The following is a 25,743-nucleotide window of genomic DNA, read 5'->3' as shown; positions in this document are numbered from 1 at the left end:
AAAGTTGGGGGTTGTTAGAGAGTGTCTGTCATTATCCCATCAGAGATAAGCAACGCTGGTTTTAGGGCGGTACGACCGGTGCAGCCGCAGTCAGCGCATAGTTGTGGGGGAGGGGGGGGAGGTGGGGATAGGTGCCTACAATTTCAATATGCCACAGGGTTAAAGGCCCTTGTTGCAGCAATAATTGTGTGCAACTGTTAGGAACAGGTTTAGATACATAATGTTCCAGATCTTTTGTTATTCTATGGTAGCTAAAAAAGGAGTCTTTCAGGTAATAATAAATTATTATTAGTGCAGACAACCCCATCCACTATGCTACATTTTAAATCCCGACTTTGTGTTTCTTAGGCCAACAACTCTTAGCTTGCAAGAACTAAGATGTGTGACTCCTACACCTTATAGCCCTCACTTACCATACATGATTTACGGATGTGTACACGTCAATGTCTCTGTATGAAATTTAAAGTGCTCTGACACCCTATACTGGGATGAGTAAAATAAATTAAATAAATGAAGAGCTGGGCTATGGAGAAACGAAGAGTACCATTAGAGGCGTGTAGTGAGGGAAATCACGGAGAAGGCAGTCATGGGGCTTGTGGTGCTAACCAAGATTGTTGCACTGGGCACCACCGAACGTTAAAATGTCGGCCCTGGGGCCAAGACACTGGGTGACAAAGGTATTGAGGGTCTGTTTGCTATAAGCAGTTTATCATCTTAATGTTTTTGAGGGAAAAATAAACAGTGGAACTCAGATTGCATCATTACCTTCTTTGACTTTTTAGGAGACACAATCCGACATTTCAACCTTTCTTAAATTGCCAATTATGGATTTGATTTTTTCCATGCTTAATCCCAATGCCTAGAACCAATCCCAAACCAAATTGACCCTCTTCTAATTACTTTCAATGCTGGAAGACAAGAGATTTAGGTCCTGCAGTGTGAAGAGGGCTTTTATTATGTTTGTTACGAGAGCATTGTAATTCCAATTGATATGCACTGAACACATGATGTCTCTATGCATGCAGTACCTGAGAAGCCGCATGCCGGCTGTGGCTCCCAGGTACAGCGGGGTCTGACGGTGATGATTCTCAGGTACCACACCCTTTGCTTTGTTCATGCATTTCGTCAGTGAAAGGCCAGCCTTCTCTGGCTCCTTGAAGTAGCTGGAAATGCCAGGACCTGCAAACAGGACAATTAACAACAATATCATTCTGGAGAGTCTTGAACAAAACAAACCATACTTCCAAATGCATGTCAGTGCGATAAATTAAAAACATCTGAGATGTACCTATTCCTGACCATTCAATGTGCAGTGCATCTGCTGTATCTAACTGCAATGTATATGTGTCATGGTAAGATAGTTACATACATTATTACAGGAAAGGAACGACATCAATTTACTCAATGATGCAATTCCTGCTTTAGCAATCACAAAATAATTTAAACTTGAATGATTATATACTGCTTTGAGTGCCAAATTTTGTGATGTAGAAGATTATAATAATAAAGTATTTTAAACAGCAAAGGATTGTCCTATACACCTAGGCACTTCCTTATCCAAACATCCTATGATGGCACCTATATTCTCTCGCTTCCACCCACTGAAAATGCTCAAGATGATTTCTGTGAGCAAGGGTAGTTCTCTTATATGGGCCCTGGGGCTCCACCCCATTTATTTTTCCCCCCAAATTATTTTTTTCACTTCCTCGGTAATTGTTAAGATTTAAAAGAAAAAAAGATAAACTGAGGGTAGCGTTTTAAAACCTCTCTCTTCATTTGCATTCCCCTCCTGTTCTAGATCTTATTAAATCGGCAGGCTGCCAGGCAGATGGCAATCAATGACCATTTGCTGGGCTGACGATCTCACAGCCCTGACGCATGTGAGATCATTAGCTCAGCAAAAGCATTGCCACCTGGGTTAAGCTCCACCCCCTAATGAAATGGAAGTAACACTAGCCCCAGGGCGCTTCAGACTGAAGCCCTGTAGCATCAGGAGCTGAGGCCAAGTCACCCACCTTTTCACAACTTGGCACAGGATTGGGTGAGGTCAGCGAACCTCTCTGAACCCCACCTCATCCTGTGACAAGTTGTGAAAGTATGGGATTAGAGGCTGCAGGCGGCAAGCTGGCCATTGGAGTTCGTGCAGCTTGCCATGCACGAGTTTTAAGTTTGATGACAGACTGTCTTGGTTCCAGTGTCCTGCTTCCTGTGTTGCCCTTGGACTGCATCACTGTGCTAGGTCAGAAATATGTTCAGGCACCAGTGAAGAACTACAATAACTGATAAAACCTCCACAAAAAGAAAAACAGCCCTAATCAGTGTAAACATATAAACCATGATCAACACCTGCACAATCACAAACTAAAATGCCATTCAAAGAAAGGAAAGTGAGAGAGAATGAGTCACTTATATTTCTTTCAGAAGGGGACAACATAATGTAACCAGCAGCATGAAAGACCGGTCTAAGAATATTCTCCTTGAGTTTTTATTGTTTAGGGATATCTCTAAAATATTCTTCTTTTTTTCATTTCCTCCAATTTTGTGTGCTTGGATTAAATGTGCAGGGATTAGAAGCATGTTTTAGGTCTGATCAAATTATTTTATACACTATAAAGAATCTGGGAATATTAAAATCATATTTGATCTTTTGGCAGTGTTAAAGGCTTTCACTGATTGGTGAATTGGCTGGCTCATACGAATCTTGGCCAATACGTACTATCACATTTACCCACAGACACAGAATGGGTTATCCCCCTTTTCTAGCAAGTTAGCATTGGTAGCAGGTCTGCTGCCAAACACCCAGGCTTTAAACATTTATTGCAAGGTGTAGCGACAAGTACCTGTGAAGAGTGCTGTTACAGTACACATGGGATAGCGGTGAAAACACAACACAAGATTTTCCACATACCAACATAGTTAATATCTGGAAGGTGTCCCATTGCTATGTGTTATACTTCCAACTAATCCTATCTTATCACCCAACTGTACTTTACTGCTGTGTTTTATAGCCCTTAGTTATGATGTTAACAGCAACATTTAAAGTCCCAGAATACAATGTGATGTCTGTTAAAAGGTCAGACTGACTTAAAGTGAGACATTTGCCATGGGGACATTTGGCACTTAAGGTTCACACAACAGCAGCACTGCCATAATGCAGCTAGGCAAAGTGCAAAAGTACAGTGGCAAACATGCGCAAAGCATCATTTTTCAGGTGCCTTAGAATGCTGAGCTACAAATTAATATGGTGTACTAAAATGTTAAAACTTTCACAAGGTACTATGCTGTTCGCAGGGTTAATGATACATATAGTGTCATCATTTTCAGTAAGGAGTAGGTGAATGCCAACTGTGGGAAGGAATTTGTTTATTAAAACATTTAAAGCATTTCAATATAGCACTTTTTAATCCATTAACAGTCCTACAAACCAGAGTCCTGACAGAGTGAGTGTGAGAGGTAATGTGATGTTAGTGTGAATGAGACTGCAATGTAGACTTTCTATACTTAAAACAGTCTAACATAGGTCCATTGGACACACTGCCAAAGGAAAGACACAACAGAACTTACATTTCTTCTGCTTTAAAATAAATATGTGGTTCATAATAATAACTGCTAAAAAGACAACATGTTTCTTAAACAATGGAAAACCCAGTATGTGCCTATTTTGGGGATTAAGCAGCTGAATAAGCACTGATAAGCAATTATTTAAAAAAGTTTGAGAAACACTGAAACCCACAAAAAATGAACATTGAAAACATGACAGTCTAGGCATAAGTTATAGGTCTTTTATAACGAGTAATGGAACTTTGACCCCGAATACAAGTAGAAATGAGACTAAATCGAACATTGGAGAGTTGTGATTGGCTTTGGGTTGGGAGCATGGCTGCCTGCTTCCTGTTCCGACTTGAGTTGGACACAGGCGAGCAGGAAAGAAGACGTGGCACCTGGCGGCGGCAGCAAGGTAAATTTTATTTGTATTGATTCATTTTGTCAAAGCAGCAGGCGGCCCTTAAACCCCACCCCCGCACCAGCCCCCACCCAATCGTGAGCCATGTCAGCTGCCCCTGCCTACTAGGAATATTAAATCTTTGTCATTTTTAAAAGCTTCAGATCACTCCATCAATTAAAACCTATAGTAGCTTTAGATACACTGATTAACCCAGAGACGTTGGTTTAAGGCATGGGGAAATGGGCAATTGCCAGGGAGCCCCCACTTTTTAAGAAGGACCCCTGAGAAAGTGAATTTTAACTGTTAAACCTCTGTTTATTGTATTCCTCAATGTAGACTTCTGTCTTTCTGCCTTCCTTTTACCTCGGACTCTGCCTCTCTGCCTGTGTCTTCTTGAGCATTGTTGCCATCCCGACAAAGACCTATTTCTACTGTTTTTGTGTAGCCCTGTTAAAGTTTAACACACAATTTAGCATTTATGGCATCACACTGGATTGAGGTAGCAGGAAATAGATATTAAAATTAAAAATTCATTCTGTACTGGGGCCCCCAAAGTATGTCTTGCCCAGGACTACCCAATCCTTAAAATGGCACTGGATTACCCAATTGCACACATTTACATATGGACGAAGGCTTCTTTCTTCTTTTCTGTCCCTCGTTTGACTTCAGATACAGGAGACCCACTACTTCCCTTTTAGCCAGATGCACAAAAAAGTTGTCATTAACCATTCGGAAAAGGGTTTTGTTTTTTTTGCAGAAAGTATGGGAACTGGTTTTGTAAAAGTAGAAAGCTTGGGAACATCCTTCTCAAAAGACCCTTCCCACTTTAGTCTCTGGTCTTTCATTATTTCTCTCTGTAAGGCCCAAAAGAGGATCACTATGAAACTTGTCAACCATGAAGTGCACAATGATGCTCCATATTAGTATGATTTTAAACCCCCCCCCCCCCCCATTTTAAAATCCTGTTCTTTTTCCTCTATCCTGTGCTCACAGACCTGTAAAATTGATCAAATGAACACTTAACCCAACGTTTTTGGTTTATTATGTGCTGCGTATGCAAGGTAATGATTTTAGTCTGCACCGATATTATTAGGCCTTGGCAAAATGTCACATATGCGGCATAATTGAGAATTTCACATTGTGCTTGCTATGTGAAATTCCTGAATTTATGCCATATCCATAATTATGCTGCATTCACTGCAAAATTATACTGCTGGACCAATTCAAACGATCTGCACACGAACCGCTGTTCACGGCACTTCTGTTCTTAGACGTCTTTTCTATTTTTTTTTTTAAGTATCAAATGGGTCACCAGGCCTAAAATGGATGCAAATGCATTTTATGCAAAATGCTGGACTTGCATTTCGCGTAATTTTGCGTGATTTTCCGTAATTGCACAAAAGCAAACACGCATTTGTTACCAGACCAGACCAGTCCTGTCCCGTCAAGTAAAAAAATAGAATGTTTCCATGCAAGTCTTAACCTCTTTGTCCATAAAGGCTGTAGCCTGCACATGCATCTTTAGCCTGCTCTCTCATTAATGGGAAACTGACAGTTTCTTTTTATGCCTCAACACTTTCAAACTTCACCAGCTGCTCCTGATTGTGAGGACGGGGCTCTGGCAGCAGGTGAGAGCTGCATATGTCAGATTCATTAAGTATATTTTAAAAAGTGGGACGACTGAGGCTTTAAGAAATAGTTACTTACAGAGTTATTTACTGTGTTCACAATCGGCTTCGACAAAACCCACACAGACGGTTTAAAGGCACTAGATAGACATGGAGTCCCCTCACTTTTTTTGGTGTTCATCCTTTCTCTGAATTCCACCTCTTCCTGAGGGTCACCTTTGTTATTACAATTCTGGAAATGCACTTATTGGAACACATAAGAAGACCAAGCTGCCTGATGGTCCAGTTTGCTTTCCCTAGGGAGAGGTGACAGCACAGAGGTCTTCCCCAAGTGACTACCCTGACCTTGACAAGACTGCTGGAATTTTATGGAGTTTTCTGATTGAAATAGGAATGGGTTATGGTGCCTCATATTTTGAAAACTATGGTATAAACTACCAATGCTTTGCTACCGTTGAAATGGAAGTTCTTATTTGCATCTACAATTACCTTAAGGTAGGCAAAAGAGTGGGTGTGGAGAAAAAACAGAAGCAAATGGTTTAACCATCCTTTAACCAGTGGGTGTGTTGCTATAATGGCGTAAACATGAGTTAAGAGGTTTGAGCTACAGGAACAAAAATGTCTGGAAAAGATCTTACTATGTAAGCATAAAAACCTTTTCATTGAGTCCTGGATTTGCCAGGTGGGAGTAAATACGCATTTCGCGGTCAGATACATATTTTTGCGTCAGTCAGAAATATTGAGATAACAGCTTGATGAGAGTTATTGAGCAATTTAGGGACTTTCACCTCGTCATCTCACTGTTCTGCATTCGTTTTACACCATTCTCGATGGTGGAATGTATTGAATTGTAAAGAGTACAGCAATGTTTATTGCAGTGTGCTGAACAAACGTTTATGACAAGTATAAGGACAAAACCACAAAAAGAGGGACGAGGATATGCACATCACACAATAGACATACTTAAAAACATATTTCTGCTTGACATAAGGTTCTGGCTTTTTTCTTGATGAAATGGTTGTCTTACCATCAACTTTACACATGTCTACTTGCTTCACCACTCCAGTGTCATTCTCCTTCTCCGCTGGCCATTCGTAAATATACAGGTTGGTGTGGGAGGAGCCAGCGTCCAGCACAATACCATACTATGGGGGAAGGACAAAAGCAACCAGTCACTTGAGACTCTTCCTAAATTACCCACATTATGAATTTTGCAAGAACACAATTCAAAAGTAAAAGCAGCTACATTTAAAGAATGACCAAATGACAGACTAACAGATCTGGCTCCAATTTCATAAACAGCGTTTGCAAGCATGCACAAATATTATTTATCACATTAAATCCTGTCCTACTGGCTTTGCCAATTCTGTTGAAAAGCAGCGAAAGTATTACTTCCTGTGTCGAGTATGTAAGAGATCGTTTTATTAATATTATGAACATTTCTGCACTAAATATTGAACTTTCGAAGTACTGTATTTTCTTATACTTGTCACCTAGGCCTCAACTCCACCTTGTTTCTCTAAACGTATCCCTGAGCAGGTTTGAATTTCTCACTTTGACACCGAACATAACAAAATGTGCACTGATGCTCTGTATTGACATGCTGTTCTCGAAGAGCTACAGAGGAAGCCTTTAGAAACATTAAAGGCACTTTCTGACTGTATCATTGCTTATGTGATTTCAATTGTTTTTGTAACTAGATTTGTACTGCCACATCCAGTGGTTAGGTCAGATTAGAGCATATTAATACTTATTTCGGGGACTAGCACTGTGCTATAGGTGACATGTTATAATTCTGTATTGTGATTTGTTCAGCTTTGTTCCCCTTTGTGGACTATGCAATTTCAATTGAGTTCTATTGTGAATGTGTCTATTAAATCTGAAGCGTTAGGAGGTGAGCCATGTCTTCTGACTCCCTGACTTAAGAGACTGAACCCTTGTTAGTTTGTCTCATACTTTGGACTTAAAATATTTTTGTCTTGACTAAGGGGACTCATTACGATGGCGGAAAAATAGCCACCGCCGGACTGGCGGTGGCGATCGTTCCACCATCGTCATGAGATTTACCTCCCCCCCGCCACATTATGATGACGGTGGGTATCGCGGCGGATGGAAAGTCCATCCGCCGCTTTTCTGCTGGTAGCAATCATCACGATTGCCTGGCAGAGCGGTCACCATGCTCACAATGGGCGGCGGAGCCTAGCAGGCTCTACTGGCACAATTATGATGCAGGCGGAAGCCTTCCTTTCCGTGGTGGTTGAACCGCCATTGAAAGGCTGATGGAGAATGTCTTCAGGGGCCCGTTACGGGCCCCCCTTGTGTTGGGGGGAGGTGTGGGTGCACTGGGGGGTACCCATGGTACCCCTCTACATTTCACTGCACCAAGTGGCAGGCACATTGTGCAGTGAAATGCACAACATGCTCTTTTTAACATCGTGGCGGTGCTGCTGTCAGCAGCCACTACCGCAATGTTAAAAGTGCGGAATACGACCACATCGGTCCCATCATAACTGTATACGCGGGACCGCCACACGCATAGTGGTCGGACCCAATCACCACTACGGTGGCGGAATGAGCCCCTTAGTGTCACACTATGGCTGCACTTAATTAAGCCATATGCTAATTCCTTTTATTAATTTCCTCAAGCAATACTGAATAGCTATATATTTTTCCCTTCTGTATTGATTTTGAAATAAATCTTCCTAGTTTGTAAATTCACTGAATTTAAAGCTTATTTATTGCTTATGTGGATTCTTTTGCTTTCAGAACTGTTATCTGTTAGGACACATTGCCTCATATGTTCGTGAAATCAACAAATACACATACAAGAAAAATAAATGAATGCGACAAACAGCATAGTTGAGGTTATTTTTCAGATTTAGAATAATCCCTTGTGCCTTCTTATGGAAGCACTTATTCAAAGATGAAATGATGCATCTCTAGCTGATAGCATGAAGTGAGAGCTCATAACATGAAGTGAGAGAGTAATACTCCTGTGGGTGCCAAAGCCCATTTTAGACATATTTTACAGAACCGCTATAAATATGTAATCTAAACAACGGTGCTGTCAAACTACATCTTAAAAGGGGAATTTTACTTCCCTAGATTAGCCATTGTCACAAGAAATTTAGAAAAGTCGTGCACTAATATTGGGTGTATTTTGACAGTCATGGAGATATTACTTCGGGGTAATTTCGAACATGTGGGAAGCGATAAAAAATCTGGTGAAATGTTGGAAAGGGGTTTTAGTGCATCTAATTTTAGCTTTTTACTGTAATGATTTTAATTAATCGAAAGGTTTAATAATAAATCAATCAATCAAGCATTTACCACTATTTTTGCCTTAAGTGAAAAGTACTCCAATATGATCCTAATAGTACTAGAGCTCAAGCAAGCAAAAATCTGGTACTATTTTTAAACCAATGACTGTTTAAACAGACAGAAGCAATGCTTGTACATTTATCTCTAAATTAGAAGTAATGTCATCATAACTGACTGTGGTGAAGGTATTACTGAATTGTGGTATAACAGCAAAACATCCAACATTCTGTAAATAACTCCGTAAGTGGAGAGGTACTAATTTCTCCCACAGTATGCATAAATAGAAGAATGAAGTCCTAAAATTGCTTACGCAGATGCCCTAAAAATGCTCTGCTAAATCTTTAAAGAGGTAAACATTTCCGTGTTGCTCAACACCACTAAGGGCCTCAGAATGATGTCCCTGATATTTTCTGGTAAATCATCTCTAGAGTTCCCGATGCCAAGGGTCTTGATAACTGTGGAGAGGGAGGTGCCAAAAGAACTAACAGGGATCACAAGCGGGACCCTAAGGGTTGCCTTAGAAATTAGGAATTACTGACAGAAATGGTAACTTGATTCCCAGTTCCCAGGGATGGGTAGCATTAAGGGATATCAAAGAGGTTACAGGGTTCATGTAAGTATATCATCAATGAGTTCTAAGGGTTTTTTTGAGGTTCAGGGAAGAGTAACATTCAGTAGCAAGGGTTTTTAGGGTCTACAGAAGGGTAGCATTAAGGACGTGTAAAGGGTTTTTATGGTTCAGGGAAGGTTAGTGTTAAGGGGTGTTAAATCTCTCAGCCCTGGGGTGGTCTTTCCCCCAACTTTTTGCTTTGCTCCTTCACTTTTTCCTGACCTCGTTTTTGCTGTTATTAGGACTCTAGCACTGGTCAACAGTGGTAAAGAGTGCAAAGTGCTTGTGCTCTCTCCTCTGAACATGGTAATATTGGCTTATCCCCAATTGGAATATTTAATTTACTTATAAGCCCCCAGTAAAGTGGCACTACCAGTGCACAGGGCCTGTAAATTAAATGCTACTAGAGGGTCTGCAGCACGGATTGTGCCACCTAATCAAGTTAAACAGGCCTCAGGCCTGCCATTGCAGAGCCTGTGTGTGCAGTCTTAAACTGACATTTCAACATGAAAAAATAAACCTTTTGCCAGGCCCAAACCTTCTTTTAATACATTTAAATCACTCCTAGGGAAGGCTCTGGAGAGCCCAGAGGGCAGGGTGCAATATATTTTAAACATACAACACGTACCTTTAAGTTTGACATGTACTGGTATTGAAAAACTCTTAAATTCTTTTTTTACTACTCCTAGGCCTCTCCCATAGGATAATATAGGAGTTGCCTTATTTCATTTTAGAAGGGTAGTTTCCAAATGAGAAGAGATGATCTGATCATGTTTGGTGTCTCTGAAATCACAATTTAAAATCCTAACTTATGGGGCAGTCGGATTTCAAATTGCAATTCTGAAAATGCCACTTTGGAAAGTTTACCACCTAAACCAGAGGTTAGGCCTTTCAACGTCATCAAGGCTGAGCAACTATAAGTTCAAAACATCAAAAAAGTGCCAGAACGGACTTGATTTTTACACACACTTAGTTGCCTTCATGAACACCAGATTCAATAGCAGTGGTCGCCATTTATTTTTTTCAATCATTAATTTTAGCATTTTGGGGGAAAATCATCACACACACAAGAGAACAGTATCAACACATCTGATTATTTATAATACATTACACCCACCAACATCACTGTTCAACCAAGACATTGGACAAAAAAACAATACAGAAAACAAATATACCAGTTCTGAATTTTGATAGCCCAAATAGGAGGTTTAAGTTATTTACACAAAAACAAGTAGTTATACACTCCTTATTCAACGGGAAAAGCAACCTGACAATGATGTACTGATAGAACCAGGGGTATCGTTTGCTTCGTTTTAAATCCCTACCACCCTGATTTTTAGTGGCAATTTATGGCGCTCACATCACTCCACTCTATGCCACACCACTCCACATCACTTTACTACACAGCACTTCACAATCCTCTACTCTATGCCACATAACAGCAGCCACTCTAGTGTACAACATGGCAAAAAAAATTGTCAAAGCCAATAGCTTAGGCAGAGGTGAAACCACTTTGCTCTGTCAAAATCTGGTTTTAACAGAGCTAGGAAACATTTACATCAGCATAAAGACTGTTAATCTGTATGTGATAAGAAAACAGAACTGTAACCCAACAATCATTTGATTTTACCTATGGGGTAGAGACCACCCAGTCTCTAAAAATGATTTAGTGATAAAGTTGTGAATCTTGAAACAAAGGGTCTTGCACTATGGTGTTAATACTCCTGCTTCACCAACTGGTTTGATGATAGTCAAATCATATCCTTGTATACCTGTGTCTTCCCAATTGCCATTATGTAAGAGAGGTGGGTGAGCCAATAAAGGCGTGAGACTGATGACTGGTTCTAGCTCAGCTCGAGGTCCTCTTGGATCCTCGAGCCTAAAACTAACTGAGCCTTCATGTGGCTTCTGTCACCCATGCTGTAACCTCATGCGCCAATAATTAAAGACAACGCATCAACTTTTGATGCAGCTTGTGCTCATGTAAAGTGCTTCAAATGACTTGCCACTGGGTTCGTGTTATTAAAAAATGCAGAAAACGATAGGGAAAGAAATGCCCATCTAGTGCCCAAATTGCACAAGGTGCAACCAGAACACCTGAGATCAGTCCCGGCTTCCACACTTGATCAATTTGTGTTATACCAGGCATTTGTTGTATTCCATTTTGCCTCATTTTCCTTCATTATCACATATGAGAGCACCTTGAAATGCGTGAGTTCAAGATGTTTGCAGTACAAATACATCTCTTGTGCTTGATTTAATAAACTGTAATTTTGGTACATGTGTAACAACTACCACAGTGTGCACGACACCGGACTTGCCTCTTGGTTCACTAATGGCATTGTTTCTAGGGTAAGGTGGAGGCATGAATATTCTTAAGCTTATGTTTGAAAAATATCACATTTAATAAATGACTCAATGCAGTGATATAAATTGATGTACTAGGTTAACAAGTAAATGCCTGCCCATTTGTTTAACATCTTTCTAAATCTTAGTGCTCCCAAGTAAAAAGCAGCCCTTTGCTGCTGCTCACCAGGCGGGCACGTATAAAGGTAAGGAGGGCTAAAAGCAGCCCCCAGGCCATATTTTGAGAATCCCTGCATTAAGTAGTAGTAAGGTTTTTAGATGTCGGGTAAGAATAGTATTATGTGGTAGCAAGGGAATTTACGGTTTAGGGAGCGGTAGCATTATAGGGTAGTAAGGGTTCAGGGATAGGTACCATTAAGGCATTGTAGTGGTTTTTATGGTTTAATGAAGGAAAGCCTTAAGGGGTAGTTATGGTTTTCAGGGCATTAAAGGATAGTAAAGGATTTTAGAGTTCACTGAAGCGTAGCGCTAGTTGGTAGTATGGTGTTTCTAGGGTTAAGGATGGGTAACCTTAAGGGTAAGTAAGGTTTTCTAGGTCACGGAAGGTAACTGTTAAGTGATTGCATGGGGTTTGTAGTGCTCAGGGAAGGGTAGTTATAATGGGTAGAACGGTTCTTAGGGTTCAGGGAAGGGTGGCATTAAGGGGTAGTAATGGGTTTTCAGGGTTCAGGAAAGTGTAGCGTCAAGTGATAGTAAAGGATTTTTAGGGTATAGGGAAGGGTAGTGTTAAAGGGCAGTAAGACGCTTTAGGGTTCAGGGAAGGTAGCACTGCGAGGCAGCAAGGAGTTTGTAGGTTCAGTGAATGATTGCAGTAGCAGGTGTTTGACCTAAAGGTCCAGCTCTGTTGTTCTACATCAGATAGACTTGATAAGGAGCTCTGGCGCATGCAGCTTGATAAACAAAGGACTACAGCTATTGGAGAGTAAGCATTTATTGTGTGGAAGCACACACCTTCCGCCCATCAAAACATGCACTCCTGTCCATCAATATGTGGGTGGAGCCAAGGCACTTTGTGTAGTACTTTTTTGGTTTGCTCGCATAAGAAGTGAACACTAAAGGGACCTGTGCATGTATGTGTGTGTGTGCATTTGGATTATTTGGAGTCCATTGACCTTGACTAGTTAAAAGTCTCTACAATTACAGTACAATGTGGTGGTTCCGCTTCGGGTTGTTGATATTCTGTAGGACATGCCAAGCAACACATACTCCAGCGGGGCACGTCTGGATTGTGTCTGCCGGAATACAGGTCCGAGGCAATTTCTTGCCCTTCCCCTCTCATTGTGTTGCATGTTTCCTAGCACATGAGAGACTCTGTTCAGGATCTAGGCCCATTTTACCCTCCATGCACTGCTCTCTGATCGTTGGTGCTCCCCATGCAGAAATAGCAGGGAAAATGTATATGCACTGGTTTCCTGAGGTCTGCTTTCAGCTCTAGAAAAATACTAGTCCTCCATAGCTAGTGAGTTCTATTCACATTGGACTTTGAAAGAGGATTTGCAGCGCAGAGAAAACATATGACCTGGACTTTGTTCTGCTGTTTCCCTTGAGACTAGGTTACAGCCAATGGCAGTGTAAAAGCCATGCTGCTGTACCCCATCTGGAGGATGTGCTGCTGGACTGCCACACATGGGATGGGGTGCCATTATCAGGCTGGCAAACAAAAGGATTCACTGACTGAGGCCCACATGAAAGGCAACTTAAGTAAGGGAGCTTGTTCAGGACCCCGAACGGTCCGTCATACCAGTTTGGTGGGACTATATTTGCAAAGCAGCTAACCATATGACTTGTCACAGGGTTGAGGACATGTCAAAGGACGTGATCTACCAGTGATGGGGCATGCCTCTTTCTCTGCCCAACTAAGTGGAAGGCAGTTTACCCCATTCCTGAAAGGGTCATGAGAGTTTCTTCAGTGCACCTTGACCCTTGAGGAGAGTCCCAAAAGCTAGTGATGGTCACAATGAATCTGGAACGGTTTGTTATTACTCAACAATGTGCCTGTCCAGGGGTATCATTGTTGACACAGTGTGCTGTGTTAGTTAGTATCCTGGGGCCTGTGGGAAATTCTGGCACCTGAACATTTGACTGACCAGCCCTAAAGCTGGTAGTCCGTCAGCATGTGCCAACTGTGAGGTTTATATTCATTCCTCTGCACCAGCTGCACCATTACTATTAACTGGACCTAAGTCTATACTTCATTTTCCCCATTTCCATGGCTGCCTGCTACACTGAATTCCTGTAGACCCTTTGTCTAGTTTCCGGTTGGTTTATGATTAGCACCCCTAATGCCTTCCAAGATCATTTTGGGAGGTGGGGTACACTATTGAGAGTGGGCATGATTTTCCCAACACCGGCCGGCAGAAGTACACTCTCTATAGGCGAACAAAAAAAACGCTAGATGAGCTAATGGTGCATTATCCTAATTGTAGCAGCCCATAAACTGCACTGCAAGACACCTTTGTGACAGCCCTTGGTGTTACTGAGGCCAGACCATAATAGTGCGAAGAACCCTGACTGGCTGCTGTCATTGAGTTATTATCAAAATTACTATATTGTTTTTAACATTATCAGGCTACCAGTATAACATGTAATATTGCTTCACTTTGATTTAACAATCGTATTTACAACTTATCAGTGTCGAATAACATTGTAAGTTATTTTTTGACTTCTATAAGTTGTACAATCTTTACGGTTTCATTGATATACATAATTTAACTGTCCTTGATGTTCAAAGTGTAAAAAACGAAATGATTTTGCAAAGTAACAGCTGTACCTAGCCTCTGAGTTCATTTGCCATTATTGAGTCATACCGAATGCCTGCTCCAAACCAACTGTCAGCTGAATGCGCGCGCAGTCACAGAGTCGGCAGCAGAAATGTAGCATCTTATTACCAGGCCCATAACACCGGACCAGCTGCACATGGCCTTTGAACAATGCAGTAACCTCTGGGCGCAGGGTGTAGGGCCAGGACATGCACCTTCCCGGCCCTAACAGATTCAGCCGCTCAAGCCCTTGGGCTTTTCAGTGACCTCTGGTTTAGGGTTCAGCCACCGCCCATCAACACCAGCTGTACACTGCACATAGCTCATATGTCCAAGGCCTCACAGTGCAAGGACTTTTAATGTACGCAGGTGCACTGTGGATTGTTTCAGAAAGGATGTTAAAACAATTATTTTGAATAGTTTTAAAATGTGTGGGTCTCAACATAAAATATTGTCTTGTAGGATCATCAAATCCCATAATAAAGAGATGTAGGGTTTTTTTTTTGGGAGGGGGGGCGTGGGGTGAATTGTATCTGTCCTCTGGACCCTCTTGTACTCCAAAGGATAAAGGAGGGATACCCCCTCATTATTTCCATGACACATGATCTGTAATGGAAAGTACAACAAAAAGTTTCTGTTGTGGCCAGCTAATCAGACTGTCTGAATTTGAGGACACTGCAATTGTATTAATGAATCTGCAACGGTCCAATGGAAAACCTCTTCCCTCCCTCAATTAGATTTCACTTATGCTAGTTCTATTGGCTTTGTCAATGTTTTTTTAGACATCTTCAACACCAGTTGTGCAACATGGATTAAAGTCAAGAAAAACAAAGTGCTATGAAGAGGCCAGCGCAGACCGTGTCATAGTTTTTTTTCCCTTTACCATAAGCCATGTTGCACAGCATGTCTAAAAACACCTAGCTAAAGTCAATAGATTTTGCGTATGCAGGAGCTATCTGGCTTTGTTAATATATTTGTGGCGGATGCGGGTGTAACAACATAACGGACAGAGGAAGGAGGGCCAGGCAAGCAACACGAGGGAAGGGAAAGTGAGGGAGGTTGGGGCAAGAGCACGGGTGGTGGGAAGATGGGAGGAAGCAAGCAAAATCACAGACAGCGGGGTAGAGGCGAGGCGATGGGCTGCAGACGCATATAGAGTTCATGAAGAAATGTTTTTTTTAAAATACCTGTAGAATTGCATGTCCAGTGAAACGACACTGGCCACAGATAGGAAGCTGTAGTTGGTTCATGCTGGAGGCACGGACCGGTAAATAAGGAAATGAGTGCAACGTCGATGCCAACCAGTGGTAAATAATGGTAAGTATTCCCCTTCAAGCTTTTAGTCTATAAGAGATTTTGCAAGTGACAGTGCAAGCTCTGTCTGCAGGTGAAACTTAAAACAGGAATGCTGCACTTTGGGAACCAACAATAATGTTTGCCCCTTTGAAAGATCTTCACCAAACTCTCCACGACTGAATCAATATTTGTACAGTCTTTACAAAAGTGTTGTACGGTTTTGTCTAATGGCGTTAAAGTTATTAGAGACACATTAAATGACATTCTAAGGGGCAAATGTAACTACAATTGCAGACTCCCAATCAACACTCTAATGCAGGGATCACCAACCTTTTTGTGTAGTGAGAGCTACTTCCAATCAGTAATAAAAATCATTGTGAGCTACTGAAGGCTAAGCAACTCGAGTACTGTTACCAAACGTCCCCATGGCCAACTTAATTGACTAAGTCTGATGTCCATAGAGGCAGATACTATGGTTTGAACAAAATACTTGAACTAGTGGCACTATGACAGGGCTGCTATGTGTGTCAGTGAGAGCATGGTCTTTGGGGATGTATGAACATGTGTGCGTATGATTGGGGTATATGTGTACAGATGTCCAAGACAGTACTTGCGGCACAGGACATACCTTTTGCCATATGTGGCACCATTATATGTATAACATAAATGGGAGAAGAATAAAGTGCAGGAAAATGTTAATGTTCAGAATATGGAACATTTTTCTGCACTTTGAATTTCTCCCAACTTAAATAATGGATGTATTTTAAACTTATTAATATGGCACTGTGTCTATAAAACTATGGATTCCATAAAACTCATCATTTAATGTTCTCCCATTTCCAAATGTCACATTTACAAACACCAAGCATCTTGCACCCAGTGTCCTGTACATATGGTACCATATCTATAACAGAAAAATACATTTGTTTAAATGGGAGGAATTTTAAGTGAAGAAACATGCTTTCTAAAACATTACGAGCCTTATTGCAAGTCTGGCGGTCCATATACCGCCAGACTCGCAGCAGTGACGGTCCAGCCACTGCTGCACTGACAGTCCGACTGCCATATTATAAGTTTGGCTGTCGGACCACCATTTGACCACCGCAACCGCCAGAGAACTGCGTTCCCTGGTCGTGGTGTGGCAGCCAGGGACTCAGAATATGCTGGCAGTGCTGCTGTGGCACTGCCATGCATATTTTGAGTTTACCGACCGCCAGCCATACATGGCAGTCAGCACCGCTATGTAAAAGCTGGTGGTGCGGTTAGAAAGGGGGGCCCTTTATGAAGCTAGGTGAATGCAGAGGGGCACATGTTGTGCCCCCCTGTGTGCAAACACCACCCCCCAGTTCCAGCACGGTCTGGACTTTACAGTCCAAGTCCTGCTGGAACGTGCTGTTGCAGTTCCACAGCCGGGCAGTTTTAAAGGCTCATTGAGACTCTTGAAGTGCCGCTGTGGGACCGCTATGCTGCTGCCAGATAACAATTTGTATTGTAATCTGATGGGCAGGCAGCATTCGGGTTTGGCGGTGTGGGGCGGGCAGTGGTGAACCGCCCTGCTCCCGCACTGCCAAACTTGTAATAAGGCCCTATGACATAATTGGCATAATAGAAAGTGGAGAAAGACATTCATACTTAATGTTTCATAGAAAAAGTTTTTTTACATTAAATTTCTCCCATTTGAAAAACATTACTATCAGTTATAAATATGACATTTATATGCTTGTAAATGAGACACTTTGAAATGGGATAAAATTAAAGTAAATAGCTCATCATTAAGGCAACTTTTCATTTTCACTTTCTGCCATTTAAAAGCATTCATGAACATCATTTTAATCTCAGCTCCAATATTGAGTTGACAAGGACTTTTATTTAAGAGTTTAAATGCCACAGTGCTTGAGTTCTTCCAGCACTGCTATCTGCAGCCTGATAATATGTAAAATAAACACTGCCTTCCCTTAACATTTAAAGAAAAATGTGACACTGTGGTTATTAAAAAATAAACTGAAGGTTACAATCTACTCTGAAAGTGTCTGGGAGCAATTGGTAGCTTGTAATCAACTGGTTGCTGACACCTGCTCTAATATAACCCATTTTCTTGAACTTAAAGTGAATAATATTTTTAGTTTGTATGTGTGTGTCTGTAATTTAAAATTTAGAATGCAATGTGGTCTATGATTGGCAGGCTAACCAAAAGCGCTATGGGCCGTGTTCATTCTGGCTCCTAGAGTTAGCAATGCAAATCTACAACTGACTGTTTTATATGCGGCCATGGTGTGCTCAAATCTGATGTCTTATCTGCTTTTCCTCAGGCCACAAAACCTTGAAGTATTTAACATGATCTAAATTTTACACTTGTATTTGAAATGTCACCACGTTGTTTATTGCACTCGGTCTGCTGGTAGCGTACAGAATGAATAACCCCAATTTGGAGACATAATTTAAGATTTGCAGATGAGAACAACCAAACTGCAAGTAGTGAACTGGCTCCAAGAGCCCCAGATTACAATTGATGTTAAATGCCAAATACCCTGCACAATCTGAGTGAACTATATATGGTTTACTCGTGTTCATTTCTCTTACAGTATTTGTGTTACAAATAATTTCGCTAGTTTAATTAAAATATTTATTCTGAATATGTGATTATCTTGTTTTTTCCAGTTTCCTTCATTTTCCCTTTACTCATTCTATTATTTTGAACTGTTTATTATTCTAACATTTTGTGATTTTTGAAGGGGTCTGCAATCCTTGCCTGTGAACTTAGTGCAATGTTGCAGCTCTACGCTTTAAACTTTATTTACATACTTCTTTTTTAAGTTTACTTTAGCTTGTATGTTTGAAGATGCCCCCTCAAAATAGGCCTTCCTTTGTCTTCCAGGATTAGTGGCTACCACTCATCCCTTGTAGGCAACCATCATTTGCTGCACTTGCTGCTTGGCACAATGTGCATTGGTTGCTGTAGCCTTGCTTCTAACTCGTCCTTCTCTAGCACACCTGTCTTTCTATCTATTTATCTGTCTAATCCTTATCTCAACATTACATTTTGTTCTAATGGAGACAGAAGACATCCAATGAAGGTACATCAAATCGGGATTAACTTGGGAAAGACTCCAAATCATCTTCAGAAGATAAGATTTTATTTTATCAAAGTTGGAGGTGAAGCTGCAGGTAAAGGCACCCAGTGAAGATATGCTATGCTCACAGAGGCACCAACTCAGAATTTTATGCGCACACACATATTTTAGCACGAATCCTAGTCGCAATTGTGCTGTAAAGATTTCTTGAAGTCCTAATTAGAGGGCAAGTGTTGTGGGTTGTGCCTCGACTACTGTAAAATGCCAAGGGTCTGATCCTGAACTGCAAACCTGAGACTGTTACATGCTTCAAGGCATATCCCTGGAAACATTTCATGAATTTGTTCGCTCACCTAAAAATATACTCGTATGTTTGCATGAGAAAATCAGCAGCAGAACATCGAATGCACTTGCTAATCCTTTCTCCAACACCTCTAGATATTATGAGATTATTTCATCACCTTCCAGCCCTGGAAAGAATATTTATTCAAGCTTCTGACAGCAGAAAATCTCGGACCTGTTCCAAACTGGGCAGGTCACAAGTTTGACTACCCGTAACGATGCGACTTATTGGTGTCCACAGACTTAATGTACAGGCTATGTCCGCAATGTAATCCCTACTTCCATCCAACAGAGGATTTACTTATGAAAAAGCATTTACAGTACAAAATCAGCTTTGAGAATAGCAAACGCGACTTGGTGCTTGTAAGAAGCGTATTTGCACGTGTAAATCAAACTGACAGACACACATGAATCTGATTCCTGGACTTTAGAGACAACATCTGTTTACAGAAAGCAGTCATAACTCTACAGTAAATTAAATTTTATGTACGAAAGCCACGTTTATAGAAAACGGGATCCCACAGGATCCCGCATATGGCAAATTTTAAAAAACTAGTAAAATAGGAGTGGATGTTTTTTTTGTCCAAAAAAACTAAAAAAAAGGTCTCCAACTTTGTATTGCAATGCCCTCCAATGACTTTACCTTGGGGACCTAGGGAAAGGTGTCAGGAAGCAGGACAAAGGGTAGTGCCTGCCGCTTAGTCTATTATTCCAAGTTAGGAAAAGCAGTACTTTGAAGCTGCTCGTGCTGAGTGACTTTTGGGAAAGAAATGCTGGCGGTCATCACGGAGTGATGTCATGGACTGGACTCAGACTGCACGCCCAGAGGACACACTGTGCAGCAGTGCACTGGCACTAAACTCCGATTTCCCACAGTGCACAAACTAGAGTGCTGAGAGACAGCCACCATCTTGGATCTTCAAGTCTAACTTTACTCATGGTTAACAATATACTTTGCTATGTTGGTATACCTCACTATAAGGATATCGGATTGCAAATACCACGGCCTACTATTCTTTTGAGATTTGGATTATCGTGAAGTATCCTGATGTTGTGTATTGTTGAAAATGAACTTTGAATGCTTCCTTGCACTTTTATTTGAACTCTTAAGACAGGGTTTGTGAGTGGTGCTAAACACTCCAGTAAAGAAACGGGGCAGACTCGAAGGACAATTGGATGTGTATACATTTTCATGAATGCTGTGTAAAGGGTATACGATTTCAAGCATGTGTATAAACTGCAAAGAGTAGGGAACATCAGGAGTGTAGGGGTATTCCTTATTTTTCAGTGCTACAGAATCAAGTAGAAACTTTGCTAATCTTCAAAAAGAGCATATAGTGCTGAGGTTTGAGGTAGTTTTTCTAAACTTAGGGAGAGGTGTTCATACACGTGTTTCCGAGCTATTTATGTTTACATGAATTTAGTTTTCAGGAATACCCACTTTCCTATCAAAGTTTAGAGAGTTGGTTACACAGCAACATTAGATAGCTATATATTCTCTCTCTCTATATATATATATATATATATATATATATATTCACTGAAAAAACCATAGGTTTCAGGGGCGTTCTAGTTAGCTGGACATTTCACTCGTACAAAACCATTGAAATTCCCCCGTTATAGTTAGTTCAGCTAACTATAACTCGCGCGCCCGCAATGCACTGCTGATGACGTCACATATTACATCACTCATGACATGGTCAGTGACATCACTCATGACATCACTGATGACATCTCAAATGACATCACTGATGACATCATCCAGTGAATGTGTGTTTTTCTGAAAATTACATACGTTTTATATATGTATATCTCAAGGTCGATGGAAAAATAAATGGGTATATAAGTGTCTAAATGGATGATTTGTTTTTGAAAAATTGATTGTATAACTGACTGATTAATTGTATCTTAGTGAATACATGGCTTAGTGAGTAATGTTTAAATATGTAAATATCTATATCAGTCTCTCACTTTGTGTATAAGTGGCTGCATGGGTTGGTGAGTAGCTACATGAGTGTCTATATAGGTTATTAGTTGGTTTTTTGAGTATCAGTATGAGTGTCTGAGTGTCTGTATGGTTCGGTGGGGGGTATTATGTAGTGCATAGGTGCATGAATGAGTGACTCACTGTTTGTATGTGTTGAAGACAGCATGTGTGCAGGACTGTATGGGTGGATGAGTGTGTGCATGGGTGTGTTAGTGAGTGAATGACTGTCTCAATGGTGTCTTTATGTGTAACTACATAGGTTTTAAACTAGTATATGTGACTATTGGTGTATATAAGTGAGTATATGTGAGAGTGAGAGATTGGAAGAGTTCCTGTATGAATAAGTATGTGTTTCTATAAGTGATTGTTTAAAAGACTAAGTATGTGTAAGTTTCTGTAGAAGTAAATGTGGTGGTGTGTGTATAACTGTATATGCAAGTAAATGGATGTTTGATTCTTTATTAGCATGAGAGACTATGTGTGTAAGTAACTCTATGGATGAGTGGCGTTGTGTAACAGGATGTATCGGTGTATGAGTACATATGATGAGTGAGTACATGTACGAGTGACTGTATAGGACTGTTGGTGAATGAGTGTATGTGTATGTAGGGGAGAGGATGTGGTGTTACTTCCAGAGCTGCAGACTTTGCAACTGGGGAACCAGGTTGGAGTTTCTGCTTCAGCTCAACATTCTGTGATTCTGGTCAAATCACTTAATCTCCCCATGTCTACAACCAAAATGAATTTGATCTTGTGTGATGTAACCAATGCTCATGTAAAGCACTCCAATACCTGACAAGTCTGCACTATATAAAACTGCAAATACACAAAAAAATAAGTGTTTTGCACACTTCTGTCATTGGGCTACACGTGGCCTACATCTGGGTGATATTTGTGCTGCATTTGGGCTCTTTTGTCTCTGGTGGCCATCTTGGGAGATTTATTTGTTATGAAGTTTCCTAATTTCCTCATTTGCTGCAGTCTCCTCAGAAGGAAATGCTTTCAGTTTTTTACTTTGATTCCATCAAGAAGGTATTCAGATATATCCCACATTTGCCATAAATTCTGAATGTTAGCACTCTAGTTGCTCATTAGATCACTGTAGTAAAGCTACTGCTCACCACGGAAGTCTGCTGCTGGTATTAAAAGTGCATGTTTCAGTCTGCATGTCAGAATTTTTTTATGAAATAGAAGAGGATTTGAGAAGTCAAAATGTGCCCTATTTTTTCCATTCTGCAGCACTAATCATAATTCCTATGGCAAAATGAACCCTCTCATTGTGTTCCTTAGTAAATTAAATGTTTCAAGTGTTACCACTTTATTCCAATCAAGATGGCTTCGGGTGTACCATACTTTTGCCATAAGTAAGACTGTTAGCGCTCTAGTTGTTCTTGAGAACACTCTGGGACATTCTGTCATTGGGCTATACTTGGGCTACATCTGGGTGATATTTGGGCTACATTTGGGCTCTTTTGTCTCTGGTGGCCATTTTGAGAGACTTATTTGTTATGAAGTCTCCTAATTTCCTCATTTACTACAGTCTCCTCAGTAGGAAATACTTTCAGTTTTTTACTTTGATTCCATCAAGAAGGCATTCAGATGTGTCACACATTTGCCATAAATTCAGAATGTTAGCACTCTAGTTGCTTAGTAGATCACTGTAGTAAAGCTACTGCTCACCAGGGAAGTCTGCTGCTGGTATTGAAAGTGCTTGTTTCAGTCTGCATGTCAGAATTTTTTAATGGAATAGAAGAGGATTTGAGAAGTCACTCAAAATGGGCCCTAATTTTTCTTTCTGCAGCACTAATCATACTTTCTATGGCAAAATGAACCCTCTCATGTTGTTCCTTTTTAAATTAAATGTTTTAAGAGTTACCACTTTATTCCAATCAAGATGGCTTCAGGTGTGCAATAAGTTTGTCATAAGTAGGACTGTTAGCGCTCTAGTTGTTCTTTGGAACACTCTGGGAAGCTGCAGTAGAACACAAAGGAATCAACTGACAGTCTCTGCCCTTGTTGGATGTACATGTTTTACTGAGAATGTCAGACTTCATTCTCACATGACTGAGAAAGATAATGTGAATTTACAGAAAATATGCTCTCAGTTTAGCTTATAGATCACCTTCCAAACCTCTGTGGGAAAAGCATGAGAAAATAGTTCTCTCAAACATGATTCATGATATCACAGCAGAAGGCTTTTTCACATGGTAAAATCACCTTAGACCACACCACAATTCCTAAAATGAGTATGGTATCATCAACAAATGATTTATAATGTAACTAAAGTCTTAAAACCTTCTATTAACTGCAATGCTTTTTAATGAGGTGCTATCATGTATATTGGTCCCAAGATGGCTGCCAACACTTCTTGGATGAAGTACTGACAGCCAATCAGATCTCACGATGAGATGTGTGGTTAGGCTCCGCCCAGATATACCTATCTTTTTAACTCTAATTTTCTCAGGAACTACTGAATGGATTTACACCATTTAAGCAAAAGGCACGAGTCTGAACTGAGGACTACCTCTTTGCCAAATTTGGTGTAATTCCGTTCAGTAGTTCGGGCTGTAGCTGCGCCAACAGGTCCTATGAGAAAATGCATGGGGGAAAACGCGTTTTGGGACCCCCCTTGACGAATCACCGTGAAATTTACAAGATAGGATCGGAGCTGGCCAAAAGTTTGGAAAATTTCGCGAAGATTCGTCAATCGGCGCCAACGTTATTCCAAATAGAATGTTGCAGATTTCCTATGGAAAATAGGTCCTAACTATGAGAGAGAGAGAGAGAGAGAGAGAGAGAGAGAGAGAGAGAGAGAGAGAGAGAGAGAGAGAGAGAGAGAGAGAGAGAGAGAGAGAGAGAGAGAGAGAGAGAGAGAGAGAGAGAGAGAGAGAGAGAGAGAGAGAGAGAGAGAGAGAGAGAGAGAGAGAGAGAGAGAGAGAGAGAGAGAGAGAGAGAGAGAGAGAGAGAGAGAGAGAGAGAGAGAGAGAGAGAGAGAATCACAATTATTACTAGCATTCGTATTATATGACAATTTACGTAAGACATCTCTTATTTTGTAGAGCTACACAGCCTGCAGACCTCCTGGAGCCCGAAGTGATGCAACAGTGGGAAGTAATGCGCCTGCTTTCTCTCGTATTGCATACACTTTTCCCAGGTTGTAGCATGGACCCTCATACCTAGTATATCGAACAAGCAATGAACGCATTTTTGTTAGCCAAGCATAATATTTATGATTTACATTTAATCGGCATACTTACTTGATTTAATTCACTTTGATTCAAGTCAATATAATTTGTGGTATATATATATTTTTTTTAACTCTTTATTTTAAGATGTTTTATACAGCAATAAAAGATCCACCAAGCATTACACTTATTCACAGTAGTAGATACATCAATATCACATTCCCACAAATTACATTACATTGGAGACAGTCATTGGATAGTGGCCTTATCTTCCTCCAGAGTGATGTACAAGAAACCCTGAAGACCCCACAGGCCGGAATCCCACACGAGGAGGACATCCACCCACCCTCCACGCCTCAAACCGACATCCGACACTATCCCACAACTACACTAGGATGCGTCCCCTGATCCTCATGGGCAGAGAGGTAGCCCGTCAGCGGGCCCCAAATGTCGGGGGGTCGTGACGCAGGCGGCAGCAAATCAGCATATAGCAGAACATTCTCCTGACAGGTAAGCATATCCCGCAACCACTCCTTAAACTTAGGGCTTCTCCCCCGCCCCCACCGACATGCCACACGCCTCTTGGCTAGCAACAGCGCACAGGTAACAAAGCGACGATCCACCTTGGGTATGTCCCGGGTGTATCCCAGAAGGGCCTGAAGTGGGGAGGGATGCAGCGAGCGCCCCAGCATCTCGCCTATGGCGGCGTAAACTCGGTTCCAATATTCATCGATACTCGGGCAGGTCCAGGCTAGGTGTAAGAAGTCAGACCCCGGGGAGTGACACCGATCGCATCGATCGTTATCACGAAGCTGAAACTTATGCATCTGGACTGGGGTACAATAGAGGCGGTGTAGGAATTTGTAGTGGATGATGCGGAACCTACTGCTCGAAGAGATCATTTCGGTTTGCAGACAGCAGTACTCCCACTGTTCATCCGTGAGCACTGTGCCGATCTCAGTCTCCCAGCCGGCCCGAGACCTCAGAGTATCCCCCCGTCCGCGGGTATAAAGGCGCCGATAAAGCGAGGAGACCATGTGCGACGGGGAGGTGGAGCCAAGGAGGTAATGGAACGGTTCCAAAACTGCAGGTTCTGCAGGATATGCCGGCAGTATTTTTTGCAGGCCACTGCGAAGACGAATAAACGCAAAAACCTCCAGGGGGGTTGGGACCACCTCTCCAAATAAAAGCGGGAGGTCACAAAACCTACCCTCGTGGAACAAGTCCCCCC

The 25,743-nt window shown here is 41.3% G+C and overlaps 1 protein-coding gene across 2 annotated transcripts in view; it reads right to left on the bottom strand.

Moving 5' to 3' along the window:
- ENTPD1 (ectonucleoside triphosphate diphosphohydrolase 1) overlaps nucleotides 1-25,743 on the bottom strand; it is a 248,134-nt gene that overhangs the window by 82,514 nt on the left and 139,877 nt on the right. For both annotated transcript variants that reach the window (XM_085606279.1, XM_085606278.1), the window contains exons 3-4: nucleotides 6,602-6,719; nucleotides 1,029-1,179 (exon numbers count right to left, since the gene is read on the bottom strand). In XM_085606279.1, coding sequence (XP_085462405.1) covers nucleotides 1,029-1,179; nucleotides 6,602-6,719 — 269 coding nt within the window. The remainder of the gene's footprint in view (nucleotides 1-1,028; nucleotides 1,180-6,601; nucleotides 6,720-25,743) is intronic.

Source organism: Triturus cristatus, chromosome 1_2 (genome assembly GCF_964204655.1).
Source record: "Triturus cristatus chromosome 1_2, aTriCri1.1, whole genome shotgun sequence".
Taxonomy (NCBI): domain Eukaryota; kingdom Metazoa; phylum Chordata; class Amphibia; order Caudata; family Salamandridae; genus Triturus; species Triturus cristatus.
This window is presented reverse-complemented; position numbering and strand designations above follow the sequence as displayed.